This window comes from Phalaenopsis equestris, unplaced genomic scaffold, assembly GCF_001263595.1.
Source record: "Phalaenopsis equestris unplaced genomic scaffold, ASM126359v1 Scaffold001086, whole genome shotgun sequence".
Classification (NCBI taxonomy): Eukaryota; Viridiplantae; Streptophyta; class Magnoliopsida; order Asparagales; family Orchidaceae; genus Phalaenopsis; species Phalaenopsis equestris.
This window is the reverse complement of record NW_018165525.1, coordinates 537,685-557,052: the sequence shown is the minus strand read 5'-3', so window position 1 is coordinate 557,052 and position 19,368 is coordinate 537,685. Positions and strand designations below refer to the sequence as shown.

The window sequence follows — 19,368 nt, the reverse complement described above, 5'->3', positions numbered from 1 at the left end:
AACCAATATCTTATAGCCAGTACACGTAACTCATGCAGCAATCAAAAATGTACTTGAGACCTGTTTATTTTATATTTTAGACTGCTATCATAATTTTATCGGAGAAATTATTTTCTTATTATAAAATTATTTGTGGTAAAAATATAAGGTTATTACATATAGAATTCCTCAAATAATTTACGACTAAGCCTGAAAACTCCGTCACGACTCCGTCCTCTCTCTCCATATCGTCTCCATATCGGAACGGATCTTTGTCCCTCGATCGGAATGGATTGAAGAAAGGTACAAAATTTTCACATACCTCCTCCCGCCTTCCTCCGCCCTCCACACTCCCTTCCCCTTCCTCTGTTGGAAAATGTATAAGGTGGAAGAAATATTACATCAGTACTACGCACGTAAAAATAACGTGCATAGCCAATCAAAACACGCCACGACATCTCGCGCGACAGAGCAAAAAAAAAACGGCGCAGTAACACGGGAAATATTCCCTCCTGTGTTATTCATGTGTTATTGCGCGTTATTCATGTGTTATTGCGTGTTATTCATGTGTTATTGTGTTATTATAACACCAAGAATATTTTCAGGATACAATAACACATGAATAACACACAATAACACTTGAATAACACAGAAAATATTCTCGACAGAGAAAAAACAACGCAGTAACACGGGAGAATATTCTCTCCCGTGTTATTCTTGTGTTATTGTGTGTTATTCATGTGTTATTCATGTGTTATTGTGTTATTATAACACCAGGAATATTCTCAGAATACAATAACACATGAATAAAACACAATAACACATGAATAACACAGGAGAGAAATATTCCCCGTGTTACTGCGTCGTTTTTTTTTCTGCGTCGTGCAGGGTATCGTGGCGTGATTTCATTGGGTACGCAAGTTACTCTACGTGCTACGCACTGATGTAATATTTTTTCGTATAAGGTGGGGAGGAGTTACTACGGCTTTTGTGTGCCGGAAGCAAAGCAGGAGAGAAAGATGGCAATTTCGAATGTTTTTGTATGTTGAAGGCTTACGACAAAGAGCTCCTAGAAGTAACTGAGATGAAGCGCTATCCATTGTAGGTTCCTCCAGTATCAGCAATGAAGGTTCCATCACCATTTCAAGCCCAACATTCACTCTGTTTCTGTGCCCACCAGAGATTCCACGCTTTTGCACTGTCCCAACATGGCGATCATGCACAGGTTGGAGTCCCAAAAATTCAATTACCCTTTCCACAACTAAAACTTTAGGCAACCTCCTGTTCACCTCCCTATTCTCAAGAAACAAACGCGACTAGGGCCAGTGGCTGGGGAGGCGACGATGCTGAGCAGTGGCGAAGGGAGATCGAGGCTGACTCTTCAAGAAGCCTTGCCCGAGAGGAATAGGGAGTGGGAAGGACCAATGAATGCGTTAGGAGATCTGTGAAATTTTCACGCCTTTCTTCTATCCCTTCCGATCGAGAGAGAAACATCCCATCACATCGAGAGTCGTAGAGAAAGAACGAAGTTCAGACGTAAAATAAATGTTTCGGAATTTTTACGCCCATTTTTTTTAAACAGATTATTAAAATATGATGACAGTAAAATAAATATTTATAAGCTTCACCGTAATTTAATTAAAAATTTATTTCTCCATAATAATTTACAATACAAAAAAAGTAAAATCGCCTGAAATGGACCCTAAATTAAGTTTTTTGTAGCTGCAACACAAATGGCAGAAACAGTATCAAGTCTCCACAAAAACACCATATTTACTTTCCACCACAATTCTTTCCCCATCATTTTAGAAGCGTCAGAAAAATTAGTAAAAAAAGTTTGCAGCAATGGTTTAAATCGCAACTATCATAGGATTGCAAAAGCATTGAAATTCAGTAGCTCTTGCAGGAGTTTAAATCGCTGCAACATATGTAAATTAATAACGCTTTAAATGCTGTGAAGCTAATATTTTTTAATTATATATTATACATAAAACATTTGTCGAAAAGTAAGACTTCAAAGAAGAATTTCAAATTATGTCTTGTTAAAAGGCAAATAATATATATATATATATATATATATATATATATATGTATGTATGTATGTCTATACATTTCACCAACAATTGAAGAACGAAAACAAAAAATTGTATCATGGCTTTTGCGCAGAAAAAATTATAAAAGATTTATGTACTTTGGTTAAATAGTTTACGAGCCCACAGGAGTTGCACAGGTCTTCAATCTCCGCCTCAGTAAAATAGAAAAATTTAAGAGATTTATGTACTTTGGTTAAATAGTTTATGAGCCCACAGGATTTGCACAGGTCTTCAATCTCCGCCTCAGTAAAATAGTTGTAACTGTTGGTCACCTGCCCATGTAACTGCAAATCGAAGTGTAAATAGTCAGGATATTTTGAGCACACAGAGATTAAAATCACTTTATTTTTATTCTATGGTTAGAGTAAAATGAAGAAGCAAACAATTAATTACCCATCTAAAAAGCCTCGGCGCTTCCGAAGAGAAAGGGATGTTAAAGGGAGTTGCTAAAAAGGTTGTAGCCACAAATACACCTCCACTTCTTAAGACGCGGCTTATTTCAGCAACCTATGCAATAAATAAGACTAAAATATATTGTTTTCGCTAATACTAAATAAATAAATAAATAAATTTGCCAGCAACAAGAAAACGTGGCCCATATACTAAAAATTTGCTTATTCCAGCAACCTCGAATAGTAGTCTGATATTACAGACGCCATAGATAAGGAAAGGTGGTAAAGATACTAAAAATTGCATGTTGGGTTGTCATTGACAGGCGAGGAAGTCTGGGTGACACGATATAGACTAATTTTTTCTTAATGTTACAAAAAAGCAAAAGGTGAATATTTAAACAGTATTCAACAAGAATAAAAATTTTCAGCAATATTTCAAAATAGAAAGAACAAAAAATATCCAAATTTCTAAATGTTCGCATAAACAATTGAATTATGTAATCAAAATTATATATAAGAAAATGATTAATGCCTGCAATAGTCGTGGAATTGTGTCTGGAACATCATTGTGTCATTAGTGCTCTGGTATGCCGGCTTGTGAAGAATTAGAACTTCTAACTTGATTGCAAATTGGAGATAACTTTGTGACTAACCCTTCATAGACTTCGACAAGTAATTAATCCATTCAGTTTTGTTTTACTATCCCTCATTTTACTATCAACAACCCAATCCAATGCATCCCGCGCCCCCTCCTCCTTCAACAACCTTAAGGGAACCATAAGACCTTTGCCTAGCCGATGGACAACCTCTCTACAACTTAAACCCTTAAAAAGAGCTCCCAAGTTCCTCTTCTGCAATAGTCCTGCTAACCAAAAAGGCTTGCCACCACCCCACATCTTCTCCAAGGCGCCCTAAACCACAATAACAAGTTGCAACCTATCACTCAAAAAGCATCACAAACTTGAGATATCACCTATTCACAAGCCCCCAAAATATTGCATCTAAGGAAAGACACTGCCAAAACCATACAACTCTGACCAAGATTAGCCTCCATGAACAATAGAAACTTCACCAAACTTACCACATAAAACCACAAACAGTGTCTTTGTTTGATCAAGTTCCTTCCAGCACTACTTGCACCTATCATAGGGACCATGAACACGACACACAAAAGTGTCGCCACCTCCGGAGCTTGATTGAGAAAATATTCAAAGCCAAAAAGTTGAAGAAATTTGTAGCACCCAAAGCAATCACCCAGAGACTGGGAAAAGCACTAACAGAAGAAAACTACAAAAAACCTGCTTGCGCAAGCAATTCACATCTTAGGTGCCATCCCTGCCATTCTTGGAGGAGATGGAGTTTAAACCTCTCAACGGTAGCTTGAAGAGATTCTGCTCAGGAGAATTTTGCATGGAAGCCTCATCCAAACAATGAGCCATCCACCAGTCGCTTGTCATCTTCACAAAGGAACAACTGACTAATAAAGACAATCCCTATAATTATGTCATCGTGTTCATGCATTGATCACCAATTTCCAAACTGACAACATCCTCATAACGTGGAGTTTGATGATCTTGTTCAAGCCCACCTTCGATAAGATGACCCTAGGTACCTTGCATCCCTTGGCCATGCTTGGGTCGTTGTATGGCTTTTCAAAAGAAAACGAATGAGAAGATGAGCGTCTTGACTCTTCCCATCAGCTGGGACGAGAATGATAAAAACTTACGCCTATGATTAACTTTAGTATAGTCGAATCGACGGCAACATATAATTTCATGTTCGATCGTCCTCTCCTCAACACCTTCAAGGTTGTCGTCTCGACGTACAATTTAATGGTAAAATTCCCAAGGGAAGGTGAAGTAATCACTGTCTGGGGGCGACTTGGAACAGACACACATCCGCTATTAGGTGGTTGTAGACAATGTTCGTGAAGAGACCTTGGAACTAGATATCTAGGGAGGCAATGACCTGGAGACCGCCAAGGCAATCAAAAAAATCCTGTCTGCAACTGGGGAAGGCGATAAAATTTTTCGAAGTATGACTTTCGATGCCAGTTAGCAGGGACAAGCTCATCACCACGATTCGAGAGTATCACATGTTCTTCTAGTTGACCGAGGAGATAACAGGAGTCTCCGTCGACATCACCTGCCACAAGATGACCATCAACCTGAATGCTCAACCCATCAAAGCAAAAGATGAGGTCAGTGGCACTCACATTGGAAGAATTAATTCAAGAAGATGGTAAAAGTTGTTGGAGGAAAGCTACACTAAGGAGGTTCAATATCCGGACAAGGTAGCAACATGGTGATGGTCCCAAAGGCGAAGAACGATAAGTGGTGAATGTGCGTTAAGTTCATCAGCCTCAACTCGGCATATCTGAAAAATAATAACCCTCTACCACATATCAACTCTCATGGATTCGATCATCGACCACTCAATTATAAATTTCCCACAAGTCTACTCTGACTATCACCAAATAAAAATATACCATACGGACACTAAGAAGACTGCATTCATCACCAAGAAGAGTGTGTTTTGTTATGATATAATGTGATTCAAGCTTAATAACATGAACACGCCACCTATCAAAAATAATGAATGTACAATTTGCCGATCAAAAATGAAGAAATATTAAAGTCTATGTAGATGATATGTTGGATAAAAGTAAAACATCTGAACAACACAGAGAAAACTTTAAGGAAATATTTGAGATACTAAAAAGATATAAATTGAAGTTGAACCCGTTTAAGTGTGTGTTTGGGGCGGGAACAAAAAAATAAAAAATCAAAGCCAATCGGGAAAAAGTTTAAGCCCTCGTAAACATGTCATCCTCTTGCAACATCAGAGAACTTAAAAAACAAATAAGTTGGATCGCGGGTCTAAATCACTTAGTCTCTTGATCTGGGAATAAGTGTACAGCTTTATTCAAGGTCCTTAAAAACACCAAGAGCTTCACATGGACAACCAATTGCGAACAAACCTATTAACACATAAATCCTTGTCAAAATAATATCATTCGATTTGCCTAAGCAAGAACTAACTACATTTTTTCGCAGTTAGATATTTTATCACTCGCTCATGTTGTTAAGTTAATCAGAAGTTCAACAAATCACTGAACGATGCCACGGTATGATTAATCTACAATCCAATACTCGAACATACAAAAGTTATTTGCAATAATAAGAATCTCAAACATGAGCAAAATAAGAAAAGAAAGAAAAGATGTCTTTACAAAGTTGTATGAAAAAAATTTCATTTCATTCCTTCAAAAGAATCACCCACCCCCCTCACAAAAATCTATGTTTAGCCATCCTAATAAGAACATGCCCAATGAAAATTCATAGCTTAAACGAGGACTTCATGAAAACCTAAGTAAAGGCATGCAAGGTAGAGTTTCTTTATGATTATAATGATATAGGGAACATTTGGTTTCCACTTATTTTACGTCTGTGTAAATGACATGCAGAGATTCTGATAGATTTTGATGTTTCGTTGGCTAATAAAAGAACGAAAACTAATATATTGGAATTCATCCTTTAATTTGTTTTTAGTGGATAACAAAATCGCCAATTTAGGTGATTTTGTAAGACACTGCATCGTCTTTCCAATCATCACAGTTTGCCGCCACCAGCCAACACCACCGCCTCATGGCCTTATAAAACCCATTGCAAAATCTATATGGAACAATAAAGAATTCATGAACATGCATGATTAAATTGAAGAATTCAGCACAGTGAAGGTATCATCCTCTTCAAGCCATCCCCATAAGAACCCAGTGAATGAATTTCATAGTTTAAGGTAGGACTCTGAAAACCTAAGTACAGACATGCCAGCTGAAACTTCTTTATGGCTATATAGACAGAGGGACTGATTGGCTTAAAGTGTAAATAAATGCAAATATTTTGAAAATCTAGTTGTTTGATTGGAAGAAAAAATAATGGAAAGTAGCATATTTAGAATTCATCATTTACTTTTTCCTTAACGTATTTCAAAATCGCCCAATTCAGGTGATTTCAAATAATCTGACCACCACCCAAACCCCCACCGCAACCTTCCCAATTCGCTGCCGCCAGTCAACACCACTGCCTCATGGTCTTATGCAACCTCTTGCAAAATCTAAGTGAAACAGCAAAAAAGTTATGAACATGAATTATTAAATTTAAGGATTCACTACAATGAAGGTATCATCCTCTTCAAGCCATCCTCTTAAGAACCCACTCAATGAACGTCATAGCTTAAGCTACAACTCCATGAAAACCAAAGTATAGACATTTCTTTATAAATATAAGGATATAGGGAGTGATTGGCTTAAAGTATTTCAAGTGCAACTTAAATAAATGCAGATATTTTGAAAATCTTGTAGTTTGACTGAATGAAAAAAAGAATGGAAAGTGACATATTTAGAATTCATCCTTTACTTTGTTTTCAGCGTATTTCAAAATCACCCAATTCAGGTGATTTCTAATACACCAACCACCACCACCACCACGTCAACCACCCCCAACGCACATATATTTGAATGCCCTACTTTTAAAAAAAAAAATACAAAGCAATCAAAACAAAAAATTAACCTCCTAAATTTATTCCATAAACAACCAAACATCATATTGTATTTCAAATGCGATGAATTTACCATGCAATGCATTTAAATTGTATTGGAATTCCTAAGACCTGCATCCCAACAGCCCATAGTAATTTACTTTTATCTTGAATCATTATTGAAGATTTTATAAGTTATGTTCACTTATATATAAGCAGGTTTATCATGATTATGTTTTATAACTAGGAAAGATAGGTTTGAAAAGATAAGATTCGGTCCACAGAGAACCAACAACTAGTCAACACCAGCATTTTAAAGGGGATGGTATCAAGGCCTAGATACAAAGCAAGGACAGCAAAACCATCCTGAATAGCTTCAAAGAACATGAGATTAGGAATGGATTTCATATAAAACTTATTATCTGCTGCACCCATTCATTTTTCTGTGCTTTACTGTCCAGTGGGGATGGATGGCTGTCTTGTTTACATAACATCAGATCTATGGATGGTACTTATTTAATAGGCTGCTATTGGACTCTTAACTTACACTTTGCTGCTGCTGCTGTTTGTTCTATTTCATTATTTGTTTTATATTTACAGAAACATGTGATCACTGTTGCACCCATTCTTGTATGCTGTACTGTTCAGTGGGATTGGATGGTTGTTTTTTCCAGATTGAAGCAACTGCTTGCTTCAAAATTAATTACAGAAACCTGCCTTATTTGGCTTATATTGGAACAGAAGATATGGTTGGTTGTATTTTTGGATTGAAACAACTTTAGGCTCTCCATTGAACCAACAACAACCTGTTTTAAGTGACTGATATTGGGCGATTTCCTTCTTTACAATTACTCAAAATCTTACCATCTTTACAAAGAATTTAATGCTGCTGCCTGCTTTTCATTTGTTTGGTTTTTTGTCTCATCTTAATAGTAGCAATTGCTCTTTGGATAGATGGAATTGCATGCTATCTACTTATCATTTTACATTCTGCTTGTATTGTATTTCATGCTATTTGGAGTTAATCTCAACACAACAAATCTAAACCTTAATTCTAGAAATGGGGCAACTGATTGTATTGCTGAATATTTTTGGAAATGGAGAAACCCCAGCTTAATACAGAATGGGGGCACTATTGTTGGCTGCTGAATATTGATGTTGTCTCTGGATGGTTTGAAATTCCTTCTGCTTGTCTGTTGTCTCCTTTTACTATCCTGCTTGAAGGTACAATTTCATGGAGTGGATGTGGGGATGGAATCAACTGGTTAGCTTGTTGGAATGAAGCACCTACATGATGTCTTTGTTTCTGCAACTTTATTGTTTGCCCTTTTGTCTTTGTCCATTGGTACAGGTACAGAATTTTTTGGGTGATCTTCCACAAAGTTAAAGGATACAGAGTATACCTTTTGGAGTTCTTATTTTTTAAGTATACTTGTAATTATTTTGGAGATCCTTTTTGTCGTGGGATCCACCTACCACACAACCATTTATATTTTATTTTGATGAAATAAAATCAACTCCGGTTTTAAAAAAAAATACAGCGCATGCTCAATCTTTGAAGTCTTACCGCATTGGAGGGAGAGGGCCAACAGTGCAGAGCAGCACCAGCATGTACAGCATCAATTGAACCGGATGCAAATGGAAGTCTTGAGACATCCGCCCTCATAAGAGCAAGATTTCTGGTTATTGACCAAGAAAATGCATTACCACAAATAGAATAATGCGAGTATGGTCAACAGTTGAGGACAAATATACAATAGTAAGAAAGTCAGAAACCCGATAAAGATTGAAAGTATAGTTTATTCAGAGAACTTAAGGCACCATATTTATCAAAAAAAGGATCATTACGCTGAAAATAGAAAAGAGAAGCCAAGCTTTCTAAAATAAAAGTATTCATGTTTCAAATTGCATCACTGAAGTCTCACACACTTTTTATCTAAGGGGTATCAGAATAATTAGCATGCGAATCTCCATAAAAAAGGAGATTCAACATGCAGGCTTCCAGACAGTTTCATTGACCATCACAACAATGGGTATTAATTTCTAAACAGCTATCTGTGCTTCCATCACAAAGTCGTTTATATTAAGAACATTTGAAATTTTAAAAAAAAAATTACAACAAAATCTCTGTAAAGCAAACTTATCCTGCTCTAACTGCACCAGGAAGATGAAATCATAATTTAGAACTATGACGCTCTCGTCATTTGCCATACAAACTATGTATTGTCATGAACATGTAGCAGTTTGGCCATGTATGTAGTTGTCTAAATCAAAAACATTGTTCTATCTCTTAGGCAGCACATAGTTCAGAACTCCGGTTTCACTGCACTTGAGATTCCAATACTACACTTGTTAACTAAGAAAATTATAAAGCTACATAGCTTTAGAATTAGGCCATTGGTCAACGTTTTCTTTCCAAATTCATATTTCTTTGACGATGTACGTAAAAATAAGCATGCACTGGCAATGATAATACGCCACAAAGACTGAAGCAACTTTGTAACAGTATTACCACCTAATTTTCCATTTTTGTCAAAAAATTTCAAAAATAAAGAATTTAAAGTGTGGATTTCTAATCTACTAAGATTGAAAAGAAAATACAAGCAATGGATTCACCGCCATCAACTAATCTGTATAGTTTTGTTCGGAGACACTTTTTGCATATGATCTTGATGAATAAAACCATTAAAACAAGCGCAAGAAGATTGATAACAAGTACAAAATAAAAAAATAAAAAAAAATCAAGAAACACTTCAGAACTAGTTAAAATTTCAGGATATAAAGGCTTTCACAAATTGCATTGTAAAAGTCAGACTTCAATAAAGAACATTTTATAGGAACTCTTAGTATAGAGACTTAAGAAAGAATAGAGATAAAAGTCATCAGATGATGAAAGCCTTTTGTTAATTTAGGATCAACCAATGGAAATAAAATTGAAAAATATAATGTCGTGCAGCATGTAGGAGAAGGATCAAGGATACCTTCTTTATCAAAAGCCTAGTCAACTGATGGAAGCTGGCAGTCCGATACATCCTACTCAAAAAAGTCCAGTTGGTTTGTTTGTTGCGCATTAAATCATCGAGCTATGCTCAAGTTTGCAAGATGACCAAAGTTTACTGTACTTTAGAATTATTTAACGAGACATTTCTACTAAGGCTGCAACTTCCATCAATGCTAATCTGCGTGCTCTGATTCCCACTTTTAAACAGATTAAACAGAAGTCTCATTCCATTGTAATCATTGATATCTCAGAGCGTGCGCATGCACATACAGATAAATATATGTATATATATATATATATATACAATTTTTTTTTCAGAAAGCACTACATTGAATCAAGACAGAAATTCCTGGAAAGGTACTGTGACAATTAATTCTCCGAGCCAGCCCATATATACAAAAGAAATTACTGTCTTTATCACGGGCCTTAAGTGCCTAAATATAATGTAGTCGGAAAGCTGCCTTAAAGTTTTCTTAGCATAGCTTTTGTGTTGCAGAGTGGCCTACTCGCTGATCACCGTCATATGTGCCAAAAGATCATAAGCAGCCAGAACGAGATGTGGATCCTGAACTAGACGTTTTTGAAAAAAAATAACACCTAGGTTCAAGCTATGCATTCTAACCATATAGATTAAACAGACTAATTGAGCTACTGTGACTATATATTCAACAAATAATAAATCTAGAATTTGAGGAAAGAACTTATTGCTATAATTGGACGGGATCAAGAAAGGGACATTTCTACCAAGGTTATGAGATATGTGTGTGTGTAGATACATATACATATACATACATACATATATATCTATATGTATATGCACACACACGCACCCACACACACACGCACCCACACACACCCGCACACACACGCACGCACACACACACACACACACACACACACACACACACAAATGGCAAACCTGCAATCTTTCTCACTGAGGCAGAGATCTCCACCCTAGCTTCACCCTGCCGACTGTCTTTAGTAGGTAAGTTTCTTTATGGAAACCCTAAAATTGAGCTGATTCGGAAGGACTTTGAGCAAATGAAGTTGAAAGAGGGTTGGAAGATCGTTAAGTTGGATAGTCGCCACATTCTTATTCAATTATCAAATGACGAAGATTACACCCATTTGTTTGCGAGAAGAGTTCTTCGAATAGAAAACCAAGTGATGAAGGTTTTAAAATGAACGGTGATTTTTGACCCCCGTACTGAACCTCCTACAATTCCTGTTTGACTGCGCTTCCCAGGTTTGAAGATCTACCTTTTTTATCAAGAGCTTTTCTTCGCTTTAGCGATGGTATACGGTAAACCTCTTAAAGCTGACACGCCTACAGTGAATCTGATTCGATCTTCAGAAGCCAGAATTTTGATAGAAAGCGATATTACTGTACCTTTTTCGAGAGAAATATGAATTAGCACACAACATCGGGGATTTTGGCAACAAGCATAACTTGAATAGATATCACTTTATTGTACTCACTGTCGTATGTTTGGACATTCTACTTCTTAATGTTATCAGTTGCATCCGAATTTAAAACCTTCTAGTAAAAACGCTTCTAGATCTGCCCTACCTCATACCTGTCCCTCCTCCGCTCCTGAGCGCATTCCACAGACTATTGAAACACCGGTTGAAATGATGTCACCTCCCCTCCCACTACCGGAGACAATACTGTCTTTGTTCTTCCGACTGGTATATTGGCAGATGGTTTACTTGGGTCCGATAATCATGATAATATTGATGATAATATTGAAGCTGATGCATCAGGCGTTGAAGAGACATGCTTACCATCCCTTCAGAATCAGAATGTTGTTACTGCTAGTCAGGAGCTGGAGGCTCATTCTCTCCTACATGCCCAACAATCTGTTGACCATACCGATCAAATGAGTCATTCCTCACTCATTCTCTCCTACATGCCCAACAATCTGTTGACCATACCGATCAAATGAGCCAGTCCTCGGATGAGGAATGGCACGTACACACATCTACAAAGAAAAAAAAAATGGAGGCACACCCCAGCTTGGGAACTTAATGGATGCTACTCTAGTAACTTCGGGTAATGGAACGACACTCAGCAATTTGTTAGCTGTCTCCGCTTCTAGAACCAGAGGCAGAGGCAAGACCAAGCGTGCCTAACAACTTATTTCCTGCAAATTTTGTTTTTTTTTATCTATGTTTCATTCTTTTAGGATGCTAGTGTCTGATGTATCATATGGGTAGGACACCTTTTTTTGGGTTCTCTCATAAAACCTCTATGTTTCTTTTTAATTTCAATAAAATTAGCCCTTGTGCGTTTAAATATATATATATATATATAAACCCCACAGGGTGAGCTCACCATCCAAGATTCACAAAGAAATCATATGTGACAAAGACAGGCAGATGAATGAGAAGTTTACAAATTTAGGAAGAAGAAAAAATGGATGCTAGAACTCAAGAATTTTCAGGATGATTGTTTGATAGTTTCGGGCAGAAGCCCACATCTCAGTTTGGTGTTAGACTCTCTCCCTAGAACCAGAGGGAGGGGAAGTGATAAATCCACCCACTATGAATAAGAGTATTTCAATTTTTTTGGGTATACGAGTATTCTAAAGTTTCTTTTTCAATGAATTGTATTCCCTCTGAGTGGGCTCTTTATACCCACTAACTAAAACCTTTGTATTCTTCTCTTTTACATCAATGAATTTGCCTTTTATAAATATACATATATATGTATATATATAGACACACACGCACCCACACACACACCCACACACACACCCACACACCCACACACAACCACACACAACCACACACATATATAAATACACACACAGCCACACACAACCACACACATATATAAATACACACACACACACTCAGATAACAAACTTACGTTGCCAAAAGGGAAGCATCTTGTCTGATTAACTCATAGCATTGACGAAGCATATTCTCAGAGAAGTCCAATGCAATAACAGCCGAATATGTCCCCAACGCTGCAAATTTTCTTGAAAATAAACCACTCCCACAACTGACATCTACAAGAACACCCCCAAACACAGACGAGAAGTACCCTTGAGCCATTTTTAACTGCAAAAGTGGGAAAGCAAATTTGAAGTGCCAAAAATGGAGGTTGGAAATTCACATCATAGTTGGCAGTATATTTAATAAGCTGTCCAGTTTATATCTAACAGAAGTTTCATTGATTTATCTAGCAATGAAGCAAAAGCAGAATCAAATAGAGAGAGTCATTTGTTATGTAATATGTAATTGAAATTAACGTCAACATGTACATAAAATTGAGTTAGAGTTTAATTCACTAATCGGAACATGATAAGAGGAGAATCATAAAGAAATGCACCTCTTCGTCGGGACCAGGAAAGCCGCTTCTACTGAAGTTCTGGCGCCATCCTCTTTCATAAAGAAATGAGACTAATGGACTCCTAAAATGGATGAAGATAATAAGAAATTATGATCCAGCAAAATACTAATGTTTAAGACCGCAAAATCCTCAAAGAGCCCAACGCATCAAAGTGGAGCCTGGATGTTTTAACTACACATTAAACTAAGGTGGCTAACAAATTTAAACTCATCAAAATAAATCATAAGCTAGAGGAACTCTCATTCAATCATCACTGAACTTAGGAATTAGATGAGATAACAATGCAGAAAACCATACTAAATGAAAATAATTGAATTCAGAAACTAAACTCACTAATCATTTTAGGCACACACATGTTGGCAATTGTGAAATACTAGCATAATTTTCACTAACTGGGACTCACCCTCAACAAAAGTTTTTCCCTCTTACCTTCCTTCTTCCAGTAAAATCTATCACATTAATCTGTAGGATCCCACCTAGCTAGTCATTACTTAGTGGACTACTATAATTATTATTCACTAATTTTATATTTTTCCTATTAGAAGCGCTCAAAGGATTATATAAATACTACATAAATGTTGGAGTGAAATGCTCAACCAATTCTCTCCAATTATTATCATTATATCAAGTCCTAAGCTTTACTCCTCACATTTCCATTACATAATAATTATCGCTGCATTAGCATAATCCTACAGTTTTCATTGCCAGACTCTCTTCCTTTTCAACCATTTTTCTATAACTACATACCTCATTGTTGTTGCTATCCTATTATTGCAACATTCACTGTTCCATCGCTACAAATTAGTCTCACTATTGCAGCCTTCATCATGGCATTGCGCATTTCTTTTATTTTCAATTTGCCATCCTGTGAACAGAATCACAACTTCCTTCCCATAGACAACAACAACAATTCCCACCTACCCTTAGCCTGTGGTTCTCTTGGAAAATGGGAGAATCGGAAAACATCTATTCAACATGCGGTTGAATAGTAAGAATTATGTAAATTAGTGACAAATGGTCTACAAGTCTTGAAGATAAAAAGAAAATTGGGCAATTTTGTATACGCAAAGACAAAAAACTTGGTAGGAGCATATGAAAAAAATGAATAAATCCTAAATTCTAGCATTCTCATTTGAAAAAAATGAATAAATCCTATATTCTAGCATTCTCAGGTAATTAACTTACAAAGAGACTCAGCAAGGATTGTCCTGAGAAGCCTTTCAAATATTATCATGCAAGCTTTGAATGAATGATATACATACATTCGTTTAAGTTGGAGTGTGAAACACCTATATACTTTCTGCCAGCAAGGGCCGACAATGACGAAGACTTTCGCCTTCTTTCTATCTTCTTTCAATTTCATCTCATTAATCCATAAGATCCACCCAACCTAATCATAAACCCATAGACTATTGAAATTATTATGTAATTACAATTCTATATTTTATATGTTTCCTATTAAAAGCTCTCCTATGATTCAAAAAATACTTCACAAATACTGGAATGATGCATTCAACTAATTCTCTCTCTTCAATTCTTCTTTAGCAACATGTACTAAGATAACCTACCTATGCTTATTCAAAGTACATAAAAATTGAAACACATAAACCACTATAAAAATGTGTCACATTATGTCACTGGACATTAGAAATTTCTATCCAATTGTGCTGAAGAAGCAGCATTTGAGGATTCCAAAGCTTGTTTTGTTTTTATGAAAAGTATATACCCATTTCATGGAACAACAACAACAACAACAAAGCTTTAATCCCACTACGTGGGGTCGGCTACACGAATCCTTTTTCTCCATTGCATCCTATTTAGTGTCATATTTTCATTTAGTTCAAATAAATTAAGATAATTTTTTATACAATAAGCCCAACTCTTCATGGGTCTACCTCGGCCTTTCTTAACATAAGTTGAATCTAAAAAATCTACTCTCCAAATTGGAACATTAGATGGTCGACGCTTAATGTGACCAAACCATCTAAGAAGACTCTCTAGGTTTGTCCGTCACAAGAGCTACACCGACCCCATCACAGATATATGCATTTTGCATTTTGTCCCTAAGTGTAAAGCCACTAATCCACCTCATCATTCTCATCTTGGCAACACTTAACTTAGTATTATGCTTCTCTTTTAAATGCTAAGATTCAGCACCATAGAGCATTGTAGGTCTCACCACCATCTTATAAAATTTTCATTTCATCTAAGCGGGACTTTTCTATCACACAAAAGACTTGAAGCATTCCTCCACTTCAACCAGCCAACTTGAATTCTATTATTAGCATCCCCATCTATCCCCATCTATATCACCATCGCTTTGAACAACAGAACCGAGATATCTAAATCATTCGCACATTTTAATAATTTGATCACCCAAAGTTACACTTTTGTCACTAGAGCTACTACTACTAAAATTGCATTCCATGTATTTAGTTTTAGTTCTACTCATATGAAGGTCTTTAGATTCTAATGTAGAACTCCATAATTAAAGTTTTTTCTGAGCTTTTTTCTTATCTTATCCACGAGAAGGATATCATTAACTAAAAGCATACACCAAGGCACATCCTCCTGTAAATTTCCAGTAAGACCATCCATAACTAAAGCAAAAAGATATGGGCTTAAAGTCGATCCCTTATGTAATCCAACAGAAATAAGAAAACATTTGGTCAATCCTCCTTCAGTTCGAACACAAGTAAAAGCTCTAGTATACAGATCTTTAATGACTTGAACATAAGTCATATCAACACCTTTCTTCTCAAGAACTCTGCAAAGGATTTCTCTTGGAATCTTATCGCAAGTTTTTTCTAAATCAATAAAAATTAAATCTAGATTCTCCTTATTATCTCTGAACTTCTCCAACAAACTTCTCAATAAATGTATAGCTTCCATGGTAAACTTGTTCGACATAAATCCAAATTGATTATGAAAAATTTTTGTAATATGCCTTAACCTACATTCGATTACCCTCTCCCATACTTTTAAAGTATGACACTTCAACTTAATTCCTCTATAATTTGCACACTCTTGTGCATCCCCTTTATTGTTAAAAATGAGGACCAAAATACTCTTCCTCCACTTCTCAAGCATCTTTTTAGTTTTTAAAATAATATGAAAGAGTTTCGTAAGCCAAGAAACTCCCAAATCTCCTAAGTATTTTCATACTTCAATTAGGATATCATCAGATCCTATTTTTTTTAAAGCCTCCTCAACTTCTTTTTTACTAATGCGACGGTAAAAATGAAACGTTTTATTATTATTAACTATATTAAGATCACTAAGTTCGATCGTATTTTCAGAAACTTTATTAAAAAGTAAACATATATTTTTCACCCTCCTTATACATGTGGCGGCCCTTGCACATTTTTCGCTGTATTCAGACAATACAGCGCATCGCTTCTAGAGGACGCCCTAACACTTACACAAAGATCAAAAGAACTCGTGTCATGATTTTTTTCCACTAGTTTTACGCTGGTTGTCGACTACCTAACGCAACCGTCCACTTTTCACATCCAGGCTTGGGACCGACAATGGCAGTGTTAAAAAAAACTTTAAACCCACAAACTTAATAAATATACTATCATAGTACAACTAATAATCATTCAAATTTAAATAAATAAAATAATGTCGTAGATGTTGATAATTCTTACTTACCTAAACAATTCTGTCTGATCAGGCTTGAACTCTATGTATTCTGTTGTTCCCGAGGTAACTGTAAGATCCAGATATCTGTCTTTACTTGTAAAAGATTTATTGCATTTTTGGCACCTGAATCCAGATCTATACACTGCACGCCTAAAACATATTGGAGGCAATGTGATTAAAAAAAAGTCGAAATCTAAATTCCATAAAAATAGCAGGATTTCATACTTACAAGTTCAAACCTGGAGGTCCTTTTCGTATCAATGGCACATAACAAATAGGGCATGAAAGCAGTATCTGGTCTAGAACTCCGTTTTCCTGTCCTCGATTATCCTAATAAAATAGGCCATAAAACATGTCAAAGAGAATTCTTGGATCATGCACGGTCAGAAATATCTCGAAATAAATACAATATAAATGCAATTAACTATAGTTTATCTTCAGTGCTAAAAAGTCGTGATTGTATAAGAGTATGCATATATTATTTATTATACTTGACAAATACAAGTCAAAGAAGTAACAGACAAACTTTTTTTAAGGACAGTGATATCGAAATCGATATGGAAATAAGGTGAGGAGAAATACAACACAACTACTATAAAATTGTATAGAAGCCAGGAGTTGAAATTTTTTCTTTAGGAACTGAAGCAAATAACAATAGGAAATAGTAGGGAATAAGGGTGGTTTTGTTCAGGGTTTTGGGCCTCCGGGATGGTGGCAAGGAGGCAGCTAGCAAGCTAGAAGGAGAGGCAGCAACTGCTGTCTGTGGGCAGCAACAGTAACTGCTTTTCCTGGGAGTGGGCAGCAGATTGGATGCAGAAAACAGCAAATTTCCTGTTTTTTGGGCAGCTACAGCAAGCAAATATTGAAGGGGATGTGAAAGCGATGCGGGAAAGGACTGGGGAAAGGCATAGGAAGGATAAACACCACTGGGAGACCAAGATACAGCCGGAGCACCACTTGGAACCTTAGTATATAGCCTATAGAGGGAGAACAAGATACCAACAGCTGTCCCAAAGCAAACCACAGAAAAAAATAAACCCAAAACACCAACAAACCAACAAGAGCAAAAATATATTCTTAGGTAACTAGGAGTGGGCCCTCACTTAAAAAGAAGCCGCGATCCCAAGACTAGAGGGTTGGCCGACCCTCAATAACTCTAGACGTAACCGGTCCAGCTAATAAGATTTCCCACATCAGTCTCCAGGGATGGGAGAGTTTTGACCTCATCTGTCGAAGCTTATGTCTCCTCATAAGATGGAGTCAAGTCGATCACATTAAAGGTAGCGGAAATATTGTTATCTCTCAATAAATCAATCATGTATGTGTTATCATTCAGCTTCTTGAGGATCCTGAAAGGTCCATCTGCTCTGGGTTTGAGTTTCCCAACAGATCCCACGAGAAACTTCTTTCTTCAAACTAATCCACATTAGGCCTTACTCCTGAAAAATCACATTCTTGTTAGTTTTATTAGCTTGCTCCTGATACTTGTGGTTCGATTTGGTAATCTCCCTCTCTACCTCCTCATAGCCTCACCATCCACACTAACTTCAGTAGCAAAAAAAAATATAAAATAGTACCAACTCAACTGGGGTGAGTGAGTTGACCCCATACACAATCTCAAAGGGAATGTGTCATGCAACCTGACTCGCGGACCTATTGTAAGCAAATTCAATTTGGACTAGAATTAGATCTCACTCCTTAAATAGCACCTCAGAAGATTCCTCAAACTCTTATTCACCACGAGTGTCTGAACATTAGTCCACGGGTTAGTTGTTGAGCTGAACTGAATCCCTCATAAAGTCCTCCAAAGGTGGCTCAAGAATTTTACATCTCTATCAGATGTAATAGTCATTATTATCCCATACAGTCTCACTATCTCTCTGAAATATAAGTTCACTGTGTTTGATGCATAAAATGTTCTGTGGCAAGTTACAAAATCAGTCATCTTTGAAAACCTGTCAACCACTACCAACACTGAATCCTTATTTCGTTTTCATAAGAAGGCCCAAAATGAAATACATACATCCGACCATGGAGCCTCTAGCACTAGCAATGACGTAATATCCCTGAATTAAGTCCTCGAATTTTGTCAGGTGACAAACTCTACACTGCCTGACATACCTCTACACATCCCTCATCGGATTAGGCGAGAAAATATATTCCCTCACAACTGAAAGGGTATTTTCTCTGCCGAAATGACATATTACTTCCCCATTGTGACTCTCCTGCATGATAGACTCCCTCAAGGAACACACAGCCTGTTCTAATGGAAAAAGTAGCCATAAGGTCTATGGTAATGTCCTAGAGGCCTCTCCTGACACTGATCTCAAATTTCCCTTAAGTACTCATCTTCCTCATACA

At 36.6% G+C, this 19,368-nt stretch overlaps 1 protein-coding gene across 2 annotated transcripts in view; it reads right to left on the bottom strand.

The window, feature by feature from the left end:
- Nucleotides 1-2,087: 2,087 nt before the first annotated feature.
- The window catches only part of LOC110033078 (uncharacterized methyltransferase At2g41040, chloroplastic), a 30,594-nt gene continuing 13,313 nt past the window's right edge, over nucleotides 2,088-19,368 (bottom strand). The window contains exons 2-9 of one of the 2 annotated variants that reach the window (XM_020736941.1): nucleotides 17,237-17,337; nucleotides 17,017-17,157; nucleotides 13,342-13,423; nucleotides 12,877-13,070; nucleotides 8,571-8,682; nucleotides 2,466-2,579; nucleotides 2,315-2,356; nucleotides 2,088-2,224 (exon numbers count right to left, since the gene is read on the bottom strand). In XM_020736941.1, coding sequence (XP_020592600.1) covers nucleotides 2,129-2,224; nucleotides 2,315-2,356; nucleotides 2,466-2,579; nucleotides 8,571-8,682; nucleotides 12,877-13,070; nucleotides 13,342-13,423; nucleotides 17,017-17,157; nucleotides 17,237-17,337 — 882 coding nt within the window. In that variant the 3' untranslated portion in view covers nucleotides 2,088-2,128. Of the gene's footprint in view, nucleotides 2,225-2,314; nucleotides 2,357-2,465; nucleotides 2,580-6,795; nucleotides 8,476-8,570; nucleotides 8,683-12,876; nucleotides 13,071-13,341; nucleotides 13,424-17,016; nucleotides 17,158-17,236; nucleotides 17,338-19,368 lie in introns of those variants that run through there. The other variant, XM_020736940.1, reaches the window with a different exon arrangement.